The sequence below is a fragment of the Acipenser ruthenus genome, chromosome 16 (assembly GCF_902713425.1).
Source record: "Acipenser ruthenus chromosome 16, fAciRut3.2 maternal haplotype, whole genome shotgun sequence".
NCBI lineage: Eukaryota > Metazoa > Chordata > Actinopteri > Acipenseriformes > Acipenseridae > Acipenser > Acipenser ruthenus.
Genome location: NC_081204.1, coordinates 35,071,800 through 35,092,707, shown reverse-complemented (window position 1 = coordinate 35,092,707; position 20,908 = coordinate 35,071,800). Strand labels below are relative to the sequence as shown.

Below are 20,908 nucleotides of genomic sequence, written 5' to 3'. Positions count from 1 at the left end.
CAACCTAAGTCCTGCACCAAAAATATCCTATCATTTAAGTAAGATTTGCTATGTCACAATCTACATGGTAATATTAGAATTATGCTTGTTTTTGGATCTTCTTTTTTTTGGTGTGGGAGGGGGCGCTACCTTTTTCATTAAAACCAATTAATGGTCCTTTCAACTAATATCATCTTCTTTTAGCATGCAATCTGTTGTAATATTCTTCACTGCAGGTAACCAATGATGCTTTCACTTTGATATTTAGTGAATTTGATTTTACATCCAAGCCTTGTAAAGCTAATTAATGAGTTGTCACACATTTTTGCATATACCCTTGGCAGGTACTACAGCAACATAAACAAAAATATTGAAGTAGAGATAACACAATCCGCATGAACAGATGGGAATCCATAGGAGCTGTGATAATTTAATAAGGGGCGTGACGATAGTTATTTATATCAGCATATTGTCTTGACTTTATCTAGCAGCCAAAGACATCAGGGCAGCAGTGTGGAGTAGTGGTTAGGGCTCTGGACTCTGGACCGGAGGGTTGTGGGTTCAATCCCCAGTTGGGGACACTGCTGTTGTACCCTTGAGCAAGGTACTTTACCTAGATTGCTCCAGTAAACACCCAACTGTATAAATGGGTAATTGTATGTAATGTGAAATAATGTATAATGTGATATCTTGTAACAATTGTAAGTCGCCCTGGATAAGGGCGTCTGCTAAGAAATAAATAATAATAATAATAATAATGTACAACTATTGCTCCTTCGCAGAAGCTTAGTGCGGTGTCGATACATAATGTGTTTGCTTACAAATGATCTAAAGTGACAAGAACAGCTTTTTTAATAAAATTAAATGTAGACAACATGCAGTTTTGTTTTTTAAAGATATCTGCAAATAGGAGCACAAGATGCAGATCATGCTCGGTGTAGCTGCATGCTTCTGCTGCACAATTTATAAAGCAATCCTCTTGTCCAGGGGCAGATCCACTTTGAGACACAGAATCATGGGCTGGGCAGAGACTGTGCCAAGCCGTCCTCTGTGAAGTTATTTAAAAATGAAATGACTTGTCTTAAGAAAGGGTTAGCAGAAGCACAATCAAAGAAGCAAATGCTCGTTGCTGCAAGGCTGGAGAAATGTATGTGCAGCACAATCCCGTCTGCAGAAAGAGCTTAAAGTACATTTCCATTTTTGCAATGCACTTTTCTTCTGTTTTGTAAGGCACATCCAATACAGCATGGTAATTACACAGCGTTTGCAATAATACTAAAGTAAGTACACATGTATTTAATCATGTGTATGCACAACTTAACCCTTTTATTATGCTGATGTGGTTTTGTATTAAATATTCAGGAATTATTATTGTGTTTAGCTTTAGAATTATTGTGTTAGACATTCCTGGTTCACACTCTATCCTTTAGTGTGAAGTGTAAAAGGTTGCAAGTCTATGATGAATGAAGCCACCATGTACACCAGCTCCTCTAGATATGAACAGACGAGACAAAGTGAAATGGACTGTTTCTGATGGGTCTTCAGTGAGGTCACCTTTAATACCATGTGACAGACCTGCAAACCACAGGGCTCAGTGCGATTAGCTGCTTGAAGGCTGTCCAAGACTAGCAAAGGATTTCTGTGTCGCCCTCTCAACATCAACGGACTGGAGTGAGCAAGTGTCTGGATCACTGGACCTTCCTTATGCTTCATGTGGTGGGTAAGGCTTTCGATCCCAGCACCTCTCAGGTCTGCTTCTGCTGAGTTGTGACACATTCCTATAGGACGTGTTTCTAGAGGCACTGAATTTTGGAGTGCAGTGGTTCTTGCCTCTATAGATTATTTTAAGATCCCCCCCCCCCCCCCCTTTCTCTGCTGATGTCTAAAAGCACTTACTGTATCATTCGTTTCCCTGCTTGGGTGTTCTATCAAGGTTAATGTGGCCTCACATGGAACATACTTTTGCAATCCTCATCCATTTATTGCTAATGATGTTCTTTACTTGCCCTAGATTGGGTCCAACCCACTTCTGTCACCCTTTGATGAATTCCTTGTGCCCTGCATGTCATGGTTTCTTCTTTGCAAAGCACTCCTTCTCTCTCTCTCTCTCTCTCTCTGCATTCTGCTCCATTACATGCCTAACATCTTCATTTTGTTTTTTTGTTTTTGTTTTATTTTAAGCGATTACAAGATATCCTCCCATTTTATTCTCTCTCTCTCTCAAGGCCATATTTACCTTTTTACTCATGAAAAATAAGAGCTTGTAATGTACTATATTACAGATTTGTCTTATCAGATCTTTGGAACGACTATCACTGAATTGAATACAAAGCTGTATGTATGTTTTCTATTTTTTTTTTTTGTTTATTTTTTTAAACAAGTAAAGTTAGCTCTGGAGACTTTGAATGAACATGCTGGCTTTTTTATATGTGTTTTTGTTTTGTTTAAAACATGATCAATCCTTTGCATTATTACTGATCAATCAAGAGTCCGCTTCTGAGAATTTTGTGAAGGAATCCGAGCTCTGCTGGATCTTTAAAACACGTCTGCATTTCTTTTAAGGATTGTTGTACAGCTATCAGTGAAAAACAAACCCTTTGTGACACAACTCCCAGCTCTTTACTGAAGCAGGCTTCCCTTCTGAAAGCAAACCTGCTTGCCATGGCTTTGCTGCAAAGCACCAGCACAGGCAGGCCCCCCTGTCCCGTTACTGCTGTCAGTTTGGCATCTAAAAAACAGGACAATTCTGGATTGCATCCCAGAAACAATTTCAAAAGAAACGATCACCAAGATATTCCCTTTTCTTTTTATTCACTGTCAACTTCCAATAATTCCATTGTGTTTGCAAAGTGTCTTAATAAAGTGCTCTCCCGTCATAAGACAGACCTTTAGACCACAGAATTGGTAATAATGACTCCCACTTTTGGTCATTGAGGGGAGTGCTGTGGTATATTCTATACTGTATATTGTGTGTCTGAGCTCAGTAGAAGTTAAGTTGGTATTTACAGGGATATTTTAAATCCTCTACATGTTCATACTATTTATTATTTTAGGTGTTTGATACCCCATTCTGTGAGTTAAATGTAAATCACGTCAAAGTTTTTTTTCAATTGAATGTATAGTTATTCAAATACTTTTAGATCCATATTTTTCGAGGGTGCAGTAGAACGGGCTAGTTTATGTAAATGTACAACAGTAAGTTGATGATGAGGATGTTGATAGTAATGGGTTTGGCATGCATTCTCCAAGTAGCAGCTTTGTCTTTTTTACCAGATTTTCCAGTCCTTAGCAACCTTCTAATAGTACATTCCAAGTCTGTCAATGAAATCTAAAGACATTTCACCAAGGGCATGAAAGAATGCAGGGTCAGTGTTATTTATATGGAGGGTAAGATGGACATAATGTTTAAAAGTCCCATTTTCAAACATGTTCACTGATTCCAATGTTGCATGGAAATGACCAAAATCACTAAAACCTGAAAATGAACAGGCACTGCCTGACCAAACTCAGTTTGCATTTACTCCAAGAATGGCAAGACGTCAGTCTGGGATCCATGCCAATTTCCAGCCACCGTGCACATCTCTGAGAAAACTCTGGAACAATGAACTGAACAGCGCTCATACCCTCCCGCTTACGTAGCCCTACTTAGGGAGCTTACCTCCTCCTGAAACTACAAGTGCAGATACCAGGGACTAATCTGTCTCCGTGTGGAAAAACGACAATGTCTGTCTGCTATAGATAGTGGAATCTTTTACTAAGACGCTGGGGAGGGGAGGTCGCATTTGGAAACCTGTTTGTTTTAGAAACTTAGAGGGATTGCTAATTTAGCTGGGTTTGTATTTGTTTAAGACTAAAATGATCTGTTTTGACTGGATTCGGTGGACTAATTGCATGCAAGAATGTCAAGGGCACGATGGTAGAATCAATGAACTGTGCTAGTCTTTATCATTCAGGCTTTATGACATGGCATTTGTGGAAGCACTAAGTTTAAACTGATCCCCTAATATCAGAATGCATATCCCAGTGTGAAATACTGACAAGTTTCGATTAATGGTCTTGAAAAAGGTTTTACTTTTTTTTCTTTTTTTATAGTTCCATTTTCTCCAATTCAAGGTTTTCCATTTCCCCAAAGTGTCTCAGAGATCGGCAAAGGCCCTGATAGAGCTCTATTCATGAGTACAAAACATGCAACCTATCATGAAAGTCTCTGACATCTAACTTCCATGACAATTGAAAGAATCCCCGAACAGTGAACATCTGACAAGAAGTCCATTAAATGAAATCTGAAGTGACAGCTAAGCGCATAAATGCTTTTATAGAAAATATATAAATCAGAAGTTACAAATCGGTACCCATAGCAATGGCAAAACTGCAACAAAGGTTTAGTTAAAAAGAAAAGTTAAAAGAGTGAAAGAAGGAGACAACCTGAATCGATGTGGTTCTTGTAGGAGCTATCCAGTGAACCAATTAAACAGATGAGGTCAATACAGCAGATGGTCATTGTGATGAAGACTAAATGGTCTTGTTCCGAAAATCAAATGCATGACGTCTTAAATGCTTTTTATCCTTTTAGAACTGATTCCATTTGAATGGCTGGTAAACCTGTATTACTACTGTACACTGAATCATCAGACAGTCTAAACTAACTACATAGTAGACTTTATGAGAGATATGGGTAAAACTTTACATGAAACAAAGTACAGGGATAAACTCGGCCTGTTGGAATAACAGATTCAGAACCACCAGACTGATTTGAAAGCACAGGGATAAACTCAGCCTGTTGGAATAACAGATTCAGAACCACCAGACTGATTTGAAAGCACAGGGATAAACTCAGCCTGTTGGAATAACAGATTCAGAACCACCAGACTGATTTGAAAGCACAGGGATAAACTCAGCCTGTTGGAATAACAGATTCAGAACCACCAGACTGATTTGAAAGCACAGGGATAAACTCAGCCTGTTGGAATAACAGATTCAGAACCACCAGACTGATTTGAAAGGGTAGGAGAAAGGCAAATGCCTTCCTATGCATTACCCTTTTACTTCCAGTTCCACTTCCTTCCACGGATGCTGGAGCAGGTTATCTCTCAAGTATTTCTGCTTTGGAGACTGAGGAAGAACGAAGAGAACGCCAATTAAATGTATTTTGTGTTTCATCAACTCGGATTGACAAAACCAGTCAAATAAACGAATAGACGCAATGATATGGGTAGGTGACACACGTTCCTGTGACATCTAAACGTGTGATACTCCCCTATTATTAGTAGTAGTAGTTGTAGTAGTGTAAGTATTAGTATCAGTATTGGTATTGGTTGATAATCATGATTACCGTGCGCAATGATAGGAATAACGCTTTTAGAACATGTTGGTAGAATTGTTTAGTTCCGCACTGTACATATCCTCGTGATGCTGCTCCCTGTTGTTTTCATTTGTCTTTATTTTGAATCAAACGAGCAAACCCGTCTGCTTTGTGTACATGATTATTTATGGTTTGTTCAATAGATGAGACTCGGCGCATTTCTTAGCACTCGAGTTCCGGTACAGATGACACGTTATTCCCCGTGCGCGTTGGCTGCTTTGTATACCTTGGAGAGCGAGGAGAGTACTTGGAGCATTAAAGAGAATTTGCAGGACAGCGAGAGAACATTGCATTGAGAATACAAACTGCCGTGTCTGCTCACAATGTCTCTGTAATGGAAGCTCAAATAAATATTGCATCAGCACGCGTGTGTTCTGTTCTGGATTTGCAACCCCATATCTTACTGGATGATGATACCATCCCAGGATCCTCACACGCACTTAGATTACCCGACTGCAAGAATTGCATTGAAAGTTATCGGTATTAGTATTAGTAGTATTGTATCTTTATACATCTGACTGTGCCAAACTGCTTACTCAATCATTTTAACCTATTCATTGTATCCTCCTATTGTTCTTATCATTCGAACAGATTTCACACACGTTCTACAGTAAATTAAATGTATATAAAATGGATATTTGCAAGAGTTTAAAACGCACCTCCTAGTGGTCTGTTTGGTGATATGCGCACTACAGGATACTGCTTCCCACTGCACATTATTACCAGTCAGCTAGATGTGTGCATTACGGTACACGATATTGAGAGAACAACACGGTACTTCACAGTAGTGTACGCACTAACCATGGAATAATAATAATAATAATAATAATAATAATAATAATAATAATAATAATAATAATAATAATAATAATGGGTAAATTGCAGCGTAACAAATTTAGTCCTCTTTATGTGTTAAGCAGGTTTAGTCTACTTGTTTAAAGTTAGTAGGGTTAGGCTTCCCGTAGACTTTCGCGATATCATTTTCTAATTACTTTGATTACAGAATGTTAAATAAAAGATCTAAATTATGTGCATGTGTTTTTTTTTTTTTTCTTTAAATGTCTTAATCATAAAATTATAGATGATGCAAAAGATTTGGCCATAGCTGTATCAACTCTTCTTTACTAATCGGATATGTGGAATTCAGTGGAAGATAAACGTGTAAAGGGGTCCCTGTACAGAAACAGACACATTTTGATTACATCAAGTTAAACAAGTTATACTGTGCTAGACTTTATTCTCACTGATCTGTAGCCTACTGCCCGTGACGGAGGAAAAATGCTTAGGACTAGCGAGGGTTAATGCCCGTTACGTTTCTTTTTGTATTTAGTCTCCTGGTCTAAAGTGCACTTGCTTTCAGTCACATTTTAAACAACTTGACGCTTTAAATCTGTTAGAATATTTCAAACGGTTCGACCCTTAAGGGGAGCTCGGTAATACGCTGGCCCTCTGGCACAATCCGCAAAGGTTGTTGCCAACAGTCATTGCGCAAAATAAATAAACACATACATAATGTATACACAACGCACCCACCCGCCAGTCTGCCAAGTGGATAACAAAGCTTCTGTATATAGATACTGCACCCTTAAATGCTTCTTCCAGCTGACTTCACGGATACACATTTTACAGTTATTTTTTATGCATGGTACTAAAACAAAAATCGGCTCCGATGCAGAAAGGTGTACTATTCGTTTAAAGCGCAATGCAATGAAAACAGATATACACTCTTCTCTCTGCCAACAAAATCTGCCCGTCAATTCGTGTGACGTAGCGTTCCCAAGCTCGGGCTGAAGGAGGGACGCAAAACTCCGAATCCAAACTAAGCGCACACAACACATTCACTGCGGGAGCGAACCAGTCCCCTCTGAGAGGAACCTTACAGATCGCATCCAGGGCTCAGTTTAAGGAAAACTGGACATCCCGCGGGTGAACATACAATACCGGAGTGCTTCATTTGCAGTTATTTTTTTTTAAATTATTATAATAATTATAAAAATTAATAATAGTGTTATTTGATTTAGAACAACATGGCAAACCCTGGGTGCAACGAAAGGAAAGAAATGAAATAATGTTTGCGTTCTCTTAATCAGTGAGTATCTCGCTGTTATTATACATGTTCTCTTCAGAGACACTTTCAACTGCTGCATGAATGTTCAGCTCTTTACCCGGGAAGAGTACTGCTGAGGCACCCCAGACACCATGTTTACAGCGAACCACTTTACAGAATGTGTGCTATGATTGCCTTTATGCATCGTTTGGACTAGAAAGACGATCCATGGAGAGCACGGCGCATTTGTGAGCTTTATATATATATATATATAGTTTTTTTGTTGCTGCATGCACTTGTTTTCTGCCGTGCTTGGAGTTTGGCTGAAATTCTACTTTTGAAAAGGTCTGAACGCGTTGATGTTGGGGCTCTGGGCAACATTGTTTTAAACATGCTGAACTGCGTTTTGTTGCTCAGTATTTTAACGGTGACTGGTCTATCATCCAAGACGGAAAGCCGTAAAACTCTCAAAGACATTTGTAAGAATCGCTGTGCATGTGAGGAAAAAGAGAATATCCTGAATATTAATTGTGAAAACAAAGGATTTACATCAGTAACCCAGTTTCAGCCTACACAAAACAGAATATGTCAACTCTTTCTCAATGGAAACTTCCTATCCAGACTGTATCCAAACGAGTTTGTGAATTACTCAAATGCTACAACCCTGCATCTGGGTAACAACGGGTTGCAAGAGATAAAAACGGGGGCATTTACAGGACTAAAGATTTTGAAACGACTGCATCTTAACAATAATAACTTGGATATTATTAAAGAGGATACTTTTTCTGGTTTGGAAAGTTTGGAGTATTTACAGGCAGATTACAATTACATCAGCTCCATCGAAGCAGGGGCATTCAGCAAACTGAATAAACTGAAAGTGTTGATTCTTAATGACAATCTATTGCCTTCTCTTCCCAACAACGTGTTCCGCTTTGTTCTGTTGACGCATTTGGATCTTAGAGGGAACAGGCTGAAATTCCTGCCGTTTGCTGGGGTCCTGGAACACATAGGCGGCATCATGGAAATCCAGCTGGAAGAGAACCCCTGGAATTGCACGTGTGACCTGCTCCCACTGAAAGCCTGGCTGGATACCATCTCCGTGTTTGTCGGGGACATTGTCTGTGAAACACCGTTCAGGCTTCACGGGAAGGATGTTACCCAGCTCATAAGGCAAGACCTTTGCCCCAGGAAAAGTGCAAGCGACTCAAGCCATTTCCAGGGTCTGTCACCAACCCTGCGTGTCGGGCTCAACCCAACGAGGTCCCCCAAAGCCACCCGCCCCCCTAAAACAAGAAACCGTTCCACGCCCCGGGTAACGGCACCAAGCAGGGACAAGCAGATATTCGGACCCATAATGGTTTACCAGACCCGCTCACCGATGCCAGTTACGTGTCCAAACGTCTGCATCTGCACATCTCAGAACCCAGACAGCGGATTGAACATTAACTGCCAGGAAAGGAAACTTTACAACATTTCAGACCTGCACCCCAAACCCTCATATCCAAAGAAACTTTATCTGACAGGAAACTTTTTGCACACGGTGTACAGAACTGATCTGCTTGAGTACAGCTCTTTGGAGCTACTGCACTTAGGAAACAATAGGATAGCTATTGTTCAGGACGGGGCCTTTGAAAACTTAAGCAATTTACGCAGGCTTTATCTCAATGGCAACTACATTGAAAGCCTGTCCCCCTCCATATTTGTAGGGCTGCAGAGTCTGCAGTATCTTTATTTAGAATACAATGTCATCAAAGAGATTCTGCCACAAACCTTTAACTCTTTGCAGAACCTTCAGTTATTGTTTCTTAACAACAATTTGCTGAGGTCTTTACCTGACGGTGTATTCCAGGGTACCATGCTTACCAGACTGAATCTGAGGAACAACCACTTCTCTCACCTGCCTGTGAGGGGTGTCTTGGATCAGCTTTCTGCCTTTATTCAAATAGACCTTCAAGAAAACCCCTGGGATTGCACGTGTGAAATTGTGCCTCTCAAGAACTGGATGGAACAGTCTAGTACGAGCGTCGTGGTTAATGAGATCACTTGCGACTCTCCCTCTAAACACGCAGGGCGTCTACTCAGATCCCTAAGAAATGATTCTATCTGCCCAGAACACACTGACATAACAGCAACTATGGTGGCAATGGTCAGTCCCAGCTCTGGTGCCCCATATTCTGTCAGTGCACCCCCTAGCCCTTTCCCAGAGATCCACCCGGAGGTACCTCTGTCAGTTCTCATTTTGGGGTTGCTGGTCGTTTTCATTTTGTCAGTCTGCTTTGGGGCAGGTTTGTTTGTTTTTGTCCTAAAAAGACGCAAAGGGGTCCCGAATGTTGCAACAAGTGCCAACAATTTGGACTTGAATTCGTTTCAGGTGCAGTATGGGTCTTATAACACGGAGGCCAGCACTGACAAAACGGAGAGCCACGTGTATAACTACATCCCCCCTCCCGTTGGTCAGATGTGTCAAAACCCCATATACATGCAGAAGGAAGAAGATCAAGTAGCTTACTATAGAAACCTGCAGGAATTGAGCTTTGGTGTCCTGGACCCCAAAAAAGACGAGCAGTCCCGCAGCCCTGCCTATACAATAAGCACAGCAGAGTTCTTAGAAAAGCAACCGTGTGGCAACAGGGAGACGGAGCTGCTGTATCAGAACCTAGCAGAGAGGGCAAAGGAGCTCCCGACTGCAGGGCTTTTCAACTATAACTTCTGCACCTTGCCTAAAAGGCCATTTGCACCGTCGTATGAATCCTCCAGGCGCCACAACCAAGATCGGTTAAACAAAACTGTTCTGTACGGAACCCCCAGGAAATATTATGCAGAGCAATTGAAAAATGAACATCCTTTGCTTCCAGGAAAACTAAAGACAGAACCCGACTACCTCGAAGTTCTGGAAAAACAAACTGCCAGCAGCCAGCTGTGAAACGAGTTCTCATCTCTCCAGCTTATTGTATTAAAATAGAATGACAATGTGCTAAACACAATAGGACATGCACTGTAAAAACGAAACGCGTGGACAGCGTGACATGAGCGACCCCCGTTCTCTGTCTCTGCCGTGAAAAGGAGGTGTTTAATAATGCAGGCCTAGGTGTCACCGCTACTTTTTTTTCAACGTTTAACTTATTTTTGTCACCCCCACCCCCATTTGAAACGTACACAATAGCAACAATTATCACAAAAAGTGTATGATTCATCTTTACGTGTTTTTGTTTTTACTTATGCGTATGCTCATGTTTGCACACACACACACACACACACACACACACAGAGAGGACAGAATCGGGATGTTTGAATACAATTGCCTTGTACATAACAGATAATGGTGTTGCTGACAAGAGTTCCCAGTTACAGCCACTTGGCGTCCCCTTCTGTTCGAAAGTGCCTTTGCGCTTAATACCCAGTATTTGAACATTGCTTTCTGCTCTGAGAAGGTTTTATATGTGTTGTATTTTATGAAATTCAATGTGTAAAAATAGACCTATATGTCAAATGCATTAAATGAAACTCAAAACGTATTGAGTTCTGGATGCAGAATGTTGTGTTCATTTCCCCCCTTTTTGAGCCTTGCATAATGTATAGAGTGTGAATCATTTTCCGCGCGCGAGGACGGGTTGAGAGCTCCATTTTAATGTTCACTGCAGCAGAGTTTCTCAGTTGCCAGTTTGGATTCATTACTTTAAGGGTTTGGTTATATAATACCATAGCAAATTATTTCAACTTGTAATTCAATTAAGCAAGCTGCTAGGTAAGAGTAGGATGCAGTGCGCAATTGTCCTGTTTGGCATTCGAGCATGTCCGATGTCCGCAGCTGTAATCATAGATATGTATACTAATATATGGGTCAAGTGACACGCGTGTTGCCCGATCGGTTATTATATGTATCTAATAATACCAGTTTAATACACCTTTTTTGTTTGTTTGTTTTAACACCTCTGAGTTGTGTCATCTTACACGTGAAATTGGTAGGGTTTGCAAACTTTTTTTTTTTTTTTTTTTACTACACAAACACCCCTTATATCCAACAATCCCTGTTTTTGTTTCCTCTATTGTAAATCCTTATGCAACTGGGTTTGTGGTTTGCATGCGAAGTAGACCGATCTTTTCAGTCACCAACCAAAGCAATTAATGGGCTCTGAATGAAGAGTCCTGTTTCCTTTTCACAAATAGGTTTCCACACAAAATAATCTTTTATCGTTAGACGAACGTTGGATGGGACTGTGGAAGCACTAGCGTGAAAGGTTGACTATAAATCAGATTTTTTTTGTCTCAACTTGTTTCCTCTGGGTCCTGCTGTTCAGCGCATTCTGGGTTGTTGAATGTTACTGGGATGACTCAGTTAAGGCAGTTTTCATGTGGTTAATTACGGGTATTTAAGTAGCAAATCTGATACTGTTGAAACGCATGAGTAATGTAACAACAGCGCAACGTGTCGTGTACAGATGTTTGTTATTAATGTATAGCGTTTAGTTCGCATTTGTATCGGGGACGATTCATTCGTTTAACGATATTAGACCATATTAAGTTTACAGCATGTTTAAATGTAATCTATAATACATTCATTACATGTTTCTGTGCAGTCCCGTTTACACAGTGAAGAACTCCCAGTCCAGGTGACTTGTTTGTTCTGTTTGGATTGCAGTGATACTTTCACAGCACAAACAGACAGAGTGCTGATATAGAGGGGATGCGGAAAGGGCTGCACAGCATTCCCCAACATTGTACTGGAACTTCATCTGTCTGAACGAGGCTTGCATAGATTGCAAAGTTTGTTTTCGGTTTACAAATGAAGAAATCACTTTTCTATGCTTTTGACTAATATGATAATAAAAGTTCAACATAACAGTGTCAGGGTGTCCTATATAGATAGATAGATGTAGATAGATAGATGTAGATAGATGTAGATAGACAGATCGATAGATAGATATATGACCACTTAGCAAGGACATTCTTTAGCAAGTACTGTATTCCACTCAATACTGGCTTAATGTGTAGCCTTAGAAACCTTGTTCAAATCCAGCAAATATCTTTCTGATATCTCACATGTAAGTGGATCAAGTGCCTGTGCTTGGTGAAGTCACGGTGCAGTTCAGATAGCAGGTTACATAAGAGCTAACAATAACAGTACAACACGGATTGCTGTGTGTGCCTGCATTGAATTATTTTTGGTTAACTAAATGTGATTTAATTAATGTACTGGAGCAAGGAAAACTGCACCAAGAAAGTAATAGCCAGATTAAGACATAACCAGAAAAAGAAAAGGACAATGAATTGATGTCAAACTCATGATTAAAGGTGATCACAGTCGAGTGGGTCGCTATCAAGGTAATGTAACCTTTCAATTACAGTAGCTTCCCAACAATGTTCATTGTCCATGGCCATTGCAATATGATTTAACAATGTGAAAGTGCTGATAGTAGGGTTAGCAACTGCCAGCACATTGGCTGTTTCTATTATTAGTATTAGTATTCATATTTATTTATTTGTGTTTATTTATGTGTGTATTTATTTATTTATTTATCTTCCATGTTGTAACTGTTCTTGTAAATCCCACAGTATGGTTTATACAGTGTGTGTCTGATTCTGTAAATGTAACCTGGGTAACAGGGTCATGTATTGCTTCTGTTTGTTCACACAGAAAATGATTCCCCTCCACTCAGTTTATTCAGAGGACCAGCCCTGATAGCACAGCAGCCCTGAACACCATGCTGGGGGTGTTGACAGATTGGAAATGTCTGAGTTAACCAAGCAGGATCTGACCCTGTGTTCATGTGTCCCAAAGGGAGGAGGAGCTGCTTTATTTACTGCACAGTGATCTTAAATCCAGGGCCATACAAATAAAAGGGTTGTAGTCTCTACACAGTCGTTTGAACTGGCCTGTGCTGAAAGAGTCTGTCTATATAAATCAGCTCATTTACAAAAGTCTCCTCAAAGCATAATTATGTGTTTGATTTAAGATAGGTAGCATGGAATTGGACACTGTAGCATTAATAACATCTTCATAAAGGTACACATCACCATATAACCCCTCATAATCCTTCACAATCACATGCATATGCATATTCAGAACAGTCTGCAAAAAAAAATACAGCAAATGTACTCAAATTCAGAATTTCAGTTGCATTTCTGTGACCCTTTTATTGATATTATTAAAATATATCAAATATAATGTTTGCAGCATTATAGTAGCCAAATGTTATGAATGCCCATTTGTCATTATTCTGAATGATTATGCATGTAGGTATATTCATGAAGATATTAAAAAGGCTGCATGGTGTCCAGTTTAAACACAGTGTTCCCAGCATGTTGTATTTCATAATGAATGTCCCCGTGCGAGCTGAATTAAGTACTTTTTTAAAAGAAAAAAAACTCAAATGAATACAGCTGATGATCAATGTCATAACTTGTACCGAAGATCCTAAATTGCCCCTTGAACTGAGTCTTCAGCATCCATAGAAGGAGACGGTATAGTTGTGACTTCTTTGCTGAACGTACACTAGAGGCTGTCTTTGGAAAAATGAATTTTCAGCACTGGAAGTCTAAACCAGCTACAAAGTCACTGTCCAAGAAGATTCTGTTGGTTTGCGTAACAAGCATGTGAAATTTACTTAAACATTAAAGCATCCATTTGCTCCAGTTAAGAGGCACAATCTTCCCAATGAGGTTTCCATCAGCAGTGAAGCAGTCATCGGCTACACTAAAGTGACACAACACAGTTTTATTTGGAAAGCATTTGTATTGTTGTTCTTAGGAATGCATACAGAGATGAGGCTTTTGGGTGGGAGTATTAGGTAACTGATATTAAGCAGGGATTAGACTCTTTCAGATGTTTCAGGCTTTTTGATGGGATTATTTACACTTCCTCTTTAGGAGACACTAAGAACAAGCAACAGTACACTGGGGATAATTCGTTTTTTGGGGGTATGTATTGGTAGTTTGGTTTATAGCAAACATTGATTTATTTCAGTATATTTTGAGGAGCAGCAATATGTTTACATGCTACTCCATAAATACAGCACGCTATAGAAGTATTTATGTGTCCTTATTTACAGTTGACCCATTTTTTCAAATCCATACTTTTTGGTGAAATAAAATTCATGAGAGAAAGGGCAGAGAAGAGAGACTCTTGATTCACAATCATAACACATCATTATGTTCCAGTAAATTGAACACAGTTGTTGCAGTTATTTTTTCTTTCAGACCTTCTTTGGTGACTTCTTTGGCATAAGGGGTTTTCTATCTTCTGGGTCATAAAGTCTTCATTTCTCATTGAAGAGTTTGCTAGAACGAGACCGTTTCATAAATTCAATATAACTGATTGTATTTGCATGTAGCAAATATGCCCTAGTTTGCTTGCAAAGCAACATGATGTGATTGCTGTAAGTATAGCCTAATTATAAGTTATGTGACAGTTTCCCTGGTTTGCTATTTGTAGTGTAAAGTAATTATTGTGTTCTTGTCAGAAAAAAACAATGTGCTCCATTGTCCACGTTCCCACAGCTGACACAGATTGTATCAGTGAGGGAATGAAAAATATAAAAATACATTTTGAACTCCTACATGGGATGCAGTAGCCAGGAGGAAGAACTTAAAATCCAAACACTGGAAAGTATATAAACAGTCAATGCCAGTACTGCTGGCTGACAGCTCTGCTGCTGCTAAACATCTCAAAACAATCACTTTCAGGTACCTGCGTAGGACTCTGTGCCTCTGGCTAAGACAGGATCAGAACGGGAATCCAGAATAGTTTTAAATCAAATCTTTAATAACCTGTAACTGACCAGGGGTGCAGCCTGTAGAGGAACAGTGAAGCTGGAGCCAGTGATTTCAGAAGTGAATAACCCATCACAGCACCCTGGTAGGCAGTGTGTTTTTATTGTCAGCTTTCTCTCTGGCTTGCTTTCCTGTGGTGTAGCTCTACCACCAAGCAATCTGCGGGACGACAGCTCTTTATGAAGTCCGTCCCAAAATAAATGTATTAGTAGTAGTAGTAGTAGTCGTAGTAGTAGTAGTAGTAGTAGTTTTCCCACTTATGAACTGGAACACGAGTTCTATGCCAGCTTCATGGTTTGTTATAAAATATATTTAAAAATGTTCAAACTTTTAAATCAAATAAACAATGGATATAGCCCCATCTTCTCTAACATCTGGTGTCTGTCAATCTTGCAGACATGAACTATATTGCATTGCTATGATAGGGTTTTTAATAGTCCATCTGTAATTGCAGTCACTTTGCACATTTCACAGCACAAACTGCTGTCCTACTTTCTGTGATTGATTCTCTGCAGTGGTGCAGTCTGTAGTGTCACTCTTAGACTGAGGCCTGTATGGACCAGCACACATGCAGGTATTGATGAGTGTTTGGTTCTGTAGTGTGTGATGGTTCTTTCTGAGAATAAGCTCAAAAGCTGCCCATTCCAGCTGTCTGATCCTGTTAAGAGATAACCTCTTCATGCACGATTCCCTTTAGAAAATGACACACAGAGCCGCAGAACCGAAGATAATTGCGGTACTTGGCAGCAGCTCCCGGGTCTCTCGAAGCTTTGGCAGTGGCACAGTGTTTGCACTGCAATGGTAACCAGACAGTATTCTATGATTTGTTTAATATACTCCAGTCTACAATAACAAAAGCAAATAGGAAATGTCTGCTGGATATGTTTGCATTTTTGCTAACTCAGTGGCATGTTAGGGAAATCCTAACCACATGTTATACAGATTGCTGTGCTTAGCCAAGCCTTACATTTGCCCTTATAACGCCCTTGTTTATTCAATGCTTAGGTTGCTGTTTTTACCATGCTGTTGTCAATGGATATTATTCCAGTTTTGTTCAAAATCCAAAGCCTAAGTTTCTTCATATATAATTCCTAAAATTTTAATCGTTATTAATTGATTTCTGAAGCGGTAAAGCAGTATTGAATGAGGGGCCTACATATAACATGCATGCTCCTGAAACATCCTTCACAGAAACTCTACCCTGTGCCTGCCAAGTCTTTAATAAGTAAGTCGTTTGAATACTACCATTCATGTAAAATGATTGCATGTTATTAATACAGATTCATGGGCATCGGAGGTGCAATGAAGTGGGACCCCTAGTTACTCTTCATTCAAATGGACCGTATGTCACACTGTCCTGCATCCGCCAACCTGCAAGTGGTAGAAATCCACAGGCCATGCATTATTAAAGAAACAGTATAAAGAAATAGTTCTATTCAAGCACTTTTGTTTCCTTCTGCTGTCTTTATAGGAAGGCTTTAGAAAACCATGAACATGCTATTGACACAGATATAGTGTTAAGTGATGTGAACATTGTACTTGTGAATAACATCAGTATACATGGAAGACAACAGTTACCACTGTACTTGCAGATCTCCTGGTTCTATGAGTTTGAAAAGGGAGTATTCTCTGAAGTTGTGGGGCTGTCATTTTAAGATCGTATCTACTAGATGAGAGACAAGGCACAGTTAGAAAACAACTACCTGCAAACTGTTTGTGGCAGAGCGAAAGCCCTAAAATGTAAATTGTGTGTGTGTGTGGGAATGTAAGGTTGGCAGGGATGTGGTTAAATCTGTCCCTGCCATCAATCACAGGTGTGGCCATTCCCCAGTTAGGTAATTGAGTGCTGGTAGGAGAAGATCTATAATTGCATGACTTCAAAACACCTGTAGCAGCAGTTTAAAAGCAGCCTAATGAATTGTCACTTTGTTCTACAGAATGTAATGAGTGCTAGCCACATGTGTTGTAGAGAACTGTACCCCCCTCTACTGGGTAAAGCAAGCTGCTGGAGGAATTGAGATTCTGTGAAGATGTATAAGAGGCATACACGTTATTTTACTGGATGCTTTCATGATTGCCAATGAAAATAACACATCTGCCAGGTTTACCCTTTGAAGATGATCTTCTTCACCAACAAAGGGTGTCAGTGTTTTTTGCTCAGAATGGAATGAATCCTGGTTTGTCAAACCTGCCGTGTCTTTAGGGATCAGCAACACATCTTACCCACTCAACTTCCTTTAAGCATAAAACGTTATTTATGGCCTTTTGAAATGTGCAACATAATATAGAGCAATAACACTGTCTCTGTAATGTACATGAAGATAAAACGGTGCTGAAAAAAAACAGCATCATTATTTTCCAGGTGAATGCAAGCGACTGAGCGTCGTTCTAACAACTCAGTCTTTTGTCTTTGTTCTCTCTGGGTGCTGGAATGTAACTGATCACCATGCAGGGTATTGCACTGCAAATGACTGTGACACAAGTGACTTTCACGACCTGCTACACCCAGCATGTTTAACCCTAAATAGAAATGATTCCACGTGCAGTACAATGCTCTTCTCTGTGCTCAGCTATCCCGATCAGCCCTTGCCATGGAATTCAGGGTGGAATGTTATCCCAGGGCAGGAACTGAAATCTAATATTCATACTGATGTATTTTTTTAGAATTACTTGGTGCATGAATATCATACAATGTTAACGATGCAAACCTAGTTATGTTTATGACTGCATCGGATTTGATATCTGGTTGGTGTAGGGAGACCAACACACAAGAAACACAGACTTTGAACCATCACCTTCCATTAACAACATAACTAAAATCTCTCTACAAAATATCTATTTATATTTCCCTGTTTCATGCAATAAACCTTCACAGGCATCAGGTAACATCTTAAACATACTACTCATTTATGTATGCATTTATTTATTTGACAATGTGTATAATTAACACTGCAGGATCTTATTAAATCAGCTGCCCTGTATTCATTCTGCTGGGACAGTGTACCTGCCCCTGTGACTGCTCCACCATGACGTGGGGTCCTGTATTCATTCTGCTGGGACAGTGTACCTGCCCCTGTGACTGCTCCACCATGACATGGGGTCCTGTATTCATTCTGCTGTACAGTGTACCTGCCCATGTGACTGCTCCACCATGACGTGGGGTCCTGTATTCATTCTGCTGGGACAGTGTACCTGCCCATGTGACTGCTCCACCATGACGTGGGGTCCTGTATTCATTCTGCTGGGACAGTGTACCTGCACAGGTGACTGCTCCACTGTGACGTGGGGATACACCTTGGTGGGCACACAGCGTGGATCACAACATGAACAGGTGCTGATGGAGCAGCTCTTGTCTAGCCTGCAGTTTTGTGTTTATTCAGTCAAAGAGCTGGCCGGTGGGAAGGTCGTTCCCTGAGGTTTCAAATGCCTCTTTCTCATTAAATTACAGCAAGCTTGATGGATTGAACCCTGGTTGTGACATTGAGGGCCTCTGACTCTTCAGGCTTTGGGCAAGACTAAACACTCGGGATGTCGTAAGCTGTCTGGATCAATGGACTATCCCATGCAGCTGTGAAGAATCAGCACAGTATTGTTTGTATTCACTTCAGACACTGCATACTAAAAGCCTAACACCAACATTAGCATGTGTTTCTTCCCCCATCTGTCAATTGATTGTGTGGCTCAATCATTGGTTTTGCTAGTTTCTTTTTAATTATTTTTTTTTATTTGGTGTGGTCTTGTCACACTTTCTCAAATGATTTTATCATATGGTTGCCAGTTTCTTTTCTCTTTTTTTAATTGTATTATTTAAAAAAAAATATTACTTGGTATGTGGACAGGAAACAAAACCAATGTGTTCCATGGTAACAAAGTGTCCTATACATAAACATTTAAAGATTGTTTTAATGAATGTTCTTTTTTAAATGTTTATAAATATTATCTGAGAATAGGTTTTGTGACCAGCAAACATATATATATATATATATATAACAGAACAAAACATTCCTTAAAATAGTACTACAAAGGTTATGAATTAGACCTGATGAAGTTCCAAGAGAAAAAATGAGAAGGAAGGTCTGACAAAAAGCTGATGAACTGCCCCAGTCAATCAGTCCCTGACACCCATAAATATAACAGGAGTCTTTGCAGAGATCATTACTGCTGCTTGTTGGGACTCTAAAATGCACTACAGTAATTTAAATAGCCGGCAATGCCCACTTTACTGTATATTAATGCTAAAATTTAAAAAACCCAAATCCAGAACATGTCCATTTCATTGCCAGCCATGCGGACCACTGCCCGTTTGAGGAATTAGTTCATAAACAGGCACTGTAATAATACAAGCCTTTGCAAACGGTACAGCTGGGATTTTATAACCACAGAGCATCTCAGCAGACTCGAAACCTTCACATATGATAAACCAATTCTTCAACCTGTTAATGTCTTAAGCAACTAATCAAAAATATGCTGGGTAACCACTCAAGAATAAAACCCCTGGCAATGAAAGCTTTGTAATGTTCACAATAACTGACAGGAGAGACAGAGCGGCTTTGATGTATTTTATCCAGGAGCCCTGGAGGTCCCGGTCATTCTGTCTTTCCGTCTGTCTCAGGATAATGTTTGTGTTTCAATATTGGGTCATTTAAATGTGCCCTTGACAAATATATTTAATTCTACATTAATGTTACAAAATGAAAAACAAACCGCTTGTCTTGAGAGACATTGCATCAAAGTATTATTGTTTTCTTCTAGTTTTGAAGAGGTATTTTGTTCTTTTGAATATAACACTGTGTCATTGTTTTTTGATTGGTCCAATAAAAGTCCACATAAGTTATTAGCTACTGCATGGTGTGTTGTATTGTATATCTGACAGAATGGGGCCAGCGTCAAGAAAGATATCCGTAAGGTTCATTGAGTTTGGTATTTCAATGCAGGTGTGCTTTCATTGCACAATACATTGGATGGTAAAGGGCACCAAAAAAAAAAGAAAATAACATTCTTCAAGCATTGTGTTTGCTGTGCAGGGCTTCCAGAGAGATCTCTACAGGAGTGTATACATGCCATTGAAGAAAAAATCCATTGTAGGGCTGTGTTCGTTAATAACTGTGTGAGCTTGTAAGTGTTTACTCACGACAGGGTCAAGACAATGCTACTGGTTATAGTCTAGAATGCAACACCCCACGCACACCTACCTTTCAGCAATGGGGCTTTCTAATGTGATACTTCCAATTGGGCCACCTTGTATGATAAAACTATAAAGCATGCAGGATATGAATGTTCCCTTTATGATACACATCCACCCATGCAGGCATCCATTGATCCATGGAATATACACACATACTTACATGCATGCAAACACTCTTGCTTTGTGTTATAATCCTCATTTGCAAATAAAATGTTGGTAACTCAGAACTAGTCAATTTAACATTGTGTAATCAGAGTGGGTCTGTATCGCACCTCGCTACAGGTTTAGCTTTGGGTTGAGTCTCCATCCCTGTCAGTTTGTGCCAGGCATCGTGTAATCACAGTGGGTCTGTATCGCACCTCGCTACAGGTTTTAACTGAGTTAACTGCTATTACTGTATGCTGGGGTGATCTGTCTGACACTGGTTTACTTTCTGAGAACATTTGCTACTGCTTCACTTAATCTCTAGATTGTCACACCAGACTGGAGCTCAATGATGAATCAATTTGTACAAACCAAGTATATATGGTTTGTTAGCTCAATGTGTTCAGTGCCGACTATTACG

General features: G+C 39.8%; 1 protein-coding gene and 1 long non-coding RNA gene across 2 annotated transcripts in view; both read left to right on the top strand.

The window, feature by feature from the left end:
• The window catches only part of LOC131697859 (uncharacterized), a 28,932-nt gene extending 8,954 nt beyond the window's left edge, over positions 1-19,978 (top strand). Inside the window, exon 3 of the long non-coding RNA XR_009307513.1 lies at positions 18,607-19,978. This is a non-coding gene — a long non-coding RNA (uncharacterized LOC131697859). The remainder of the gene's footprint in view (positions 1-18,606) is intronic.
• LOC117430897 (SLIT and NTRK-like protein 2) lies at positions 7,039-10,903 on the top strand. The gene has a single exon (XM_034051479.3). It carries the CDS (start codon positions 7,780-7,782, stop codon positions 10,309-10,311), a length of 2,532 nt encoding a protein of 843 aa, XP_033907370.2. The 5' UTR covers positions 7,039-7,779; the 3' UTR covers positions 10,312-10,903.
• Positions 19,979-20,908: the final 930 nt, after the last annotated feature.

Coding starts and splice junctions, on each gene's coding strand:
- LOC117430897 (XM_034051479.3), top strand. CDS start 7,780: ATGCTGAACTGCGTTTTGTTGCTCAGTATTTTAACGGTGACTGGTCTA.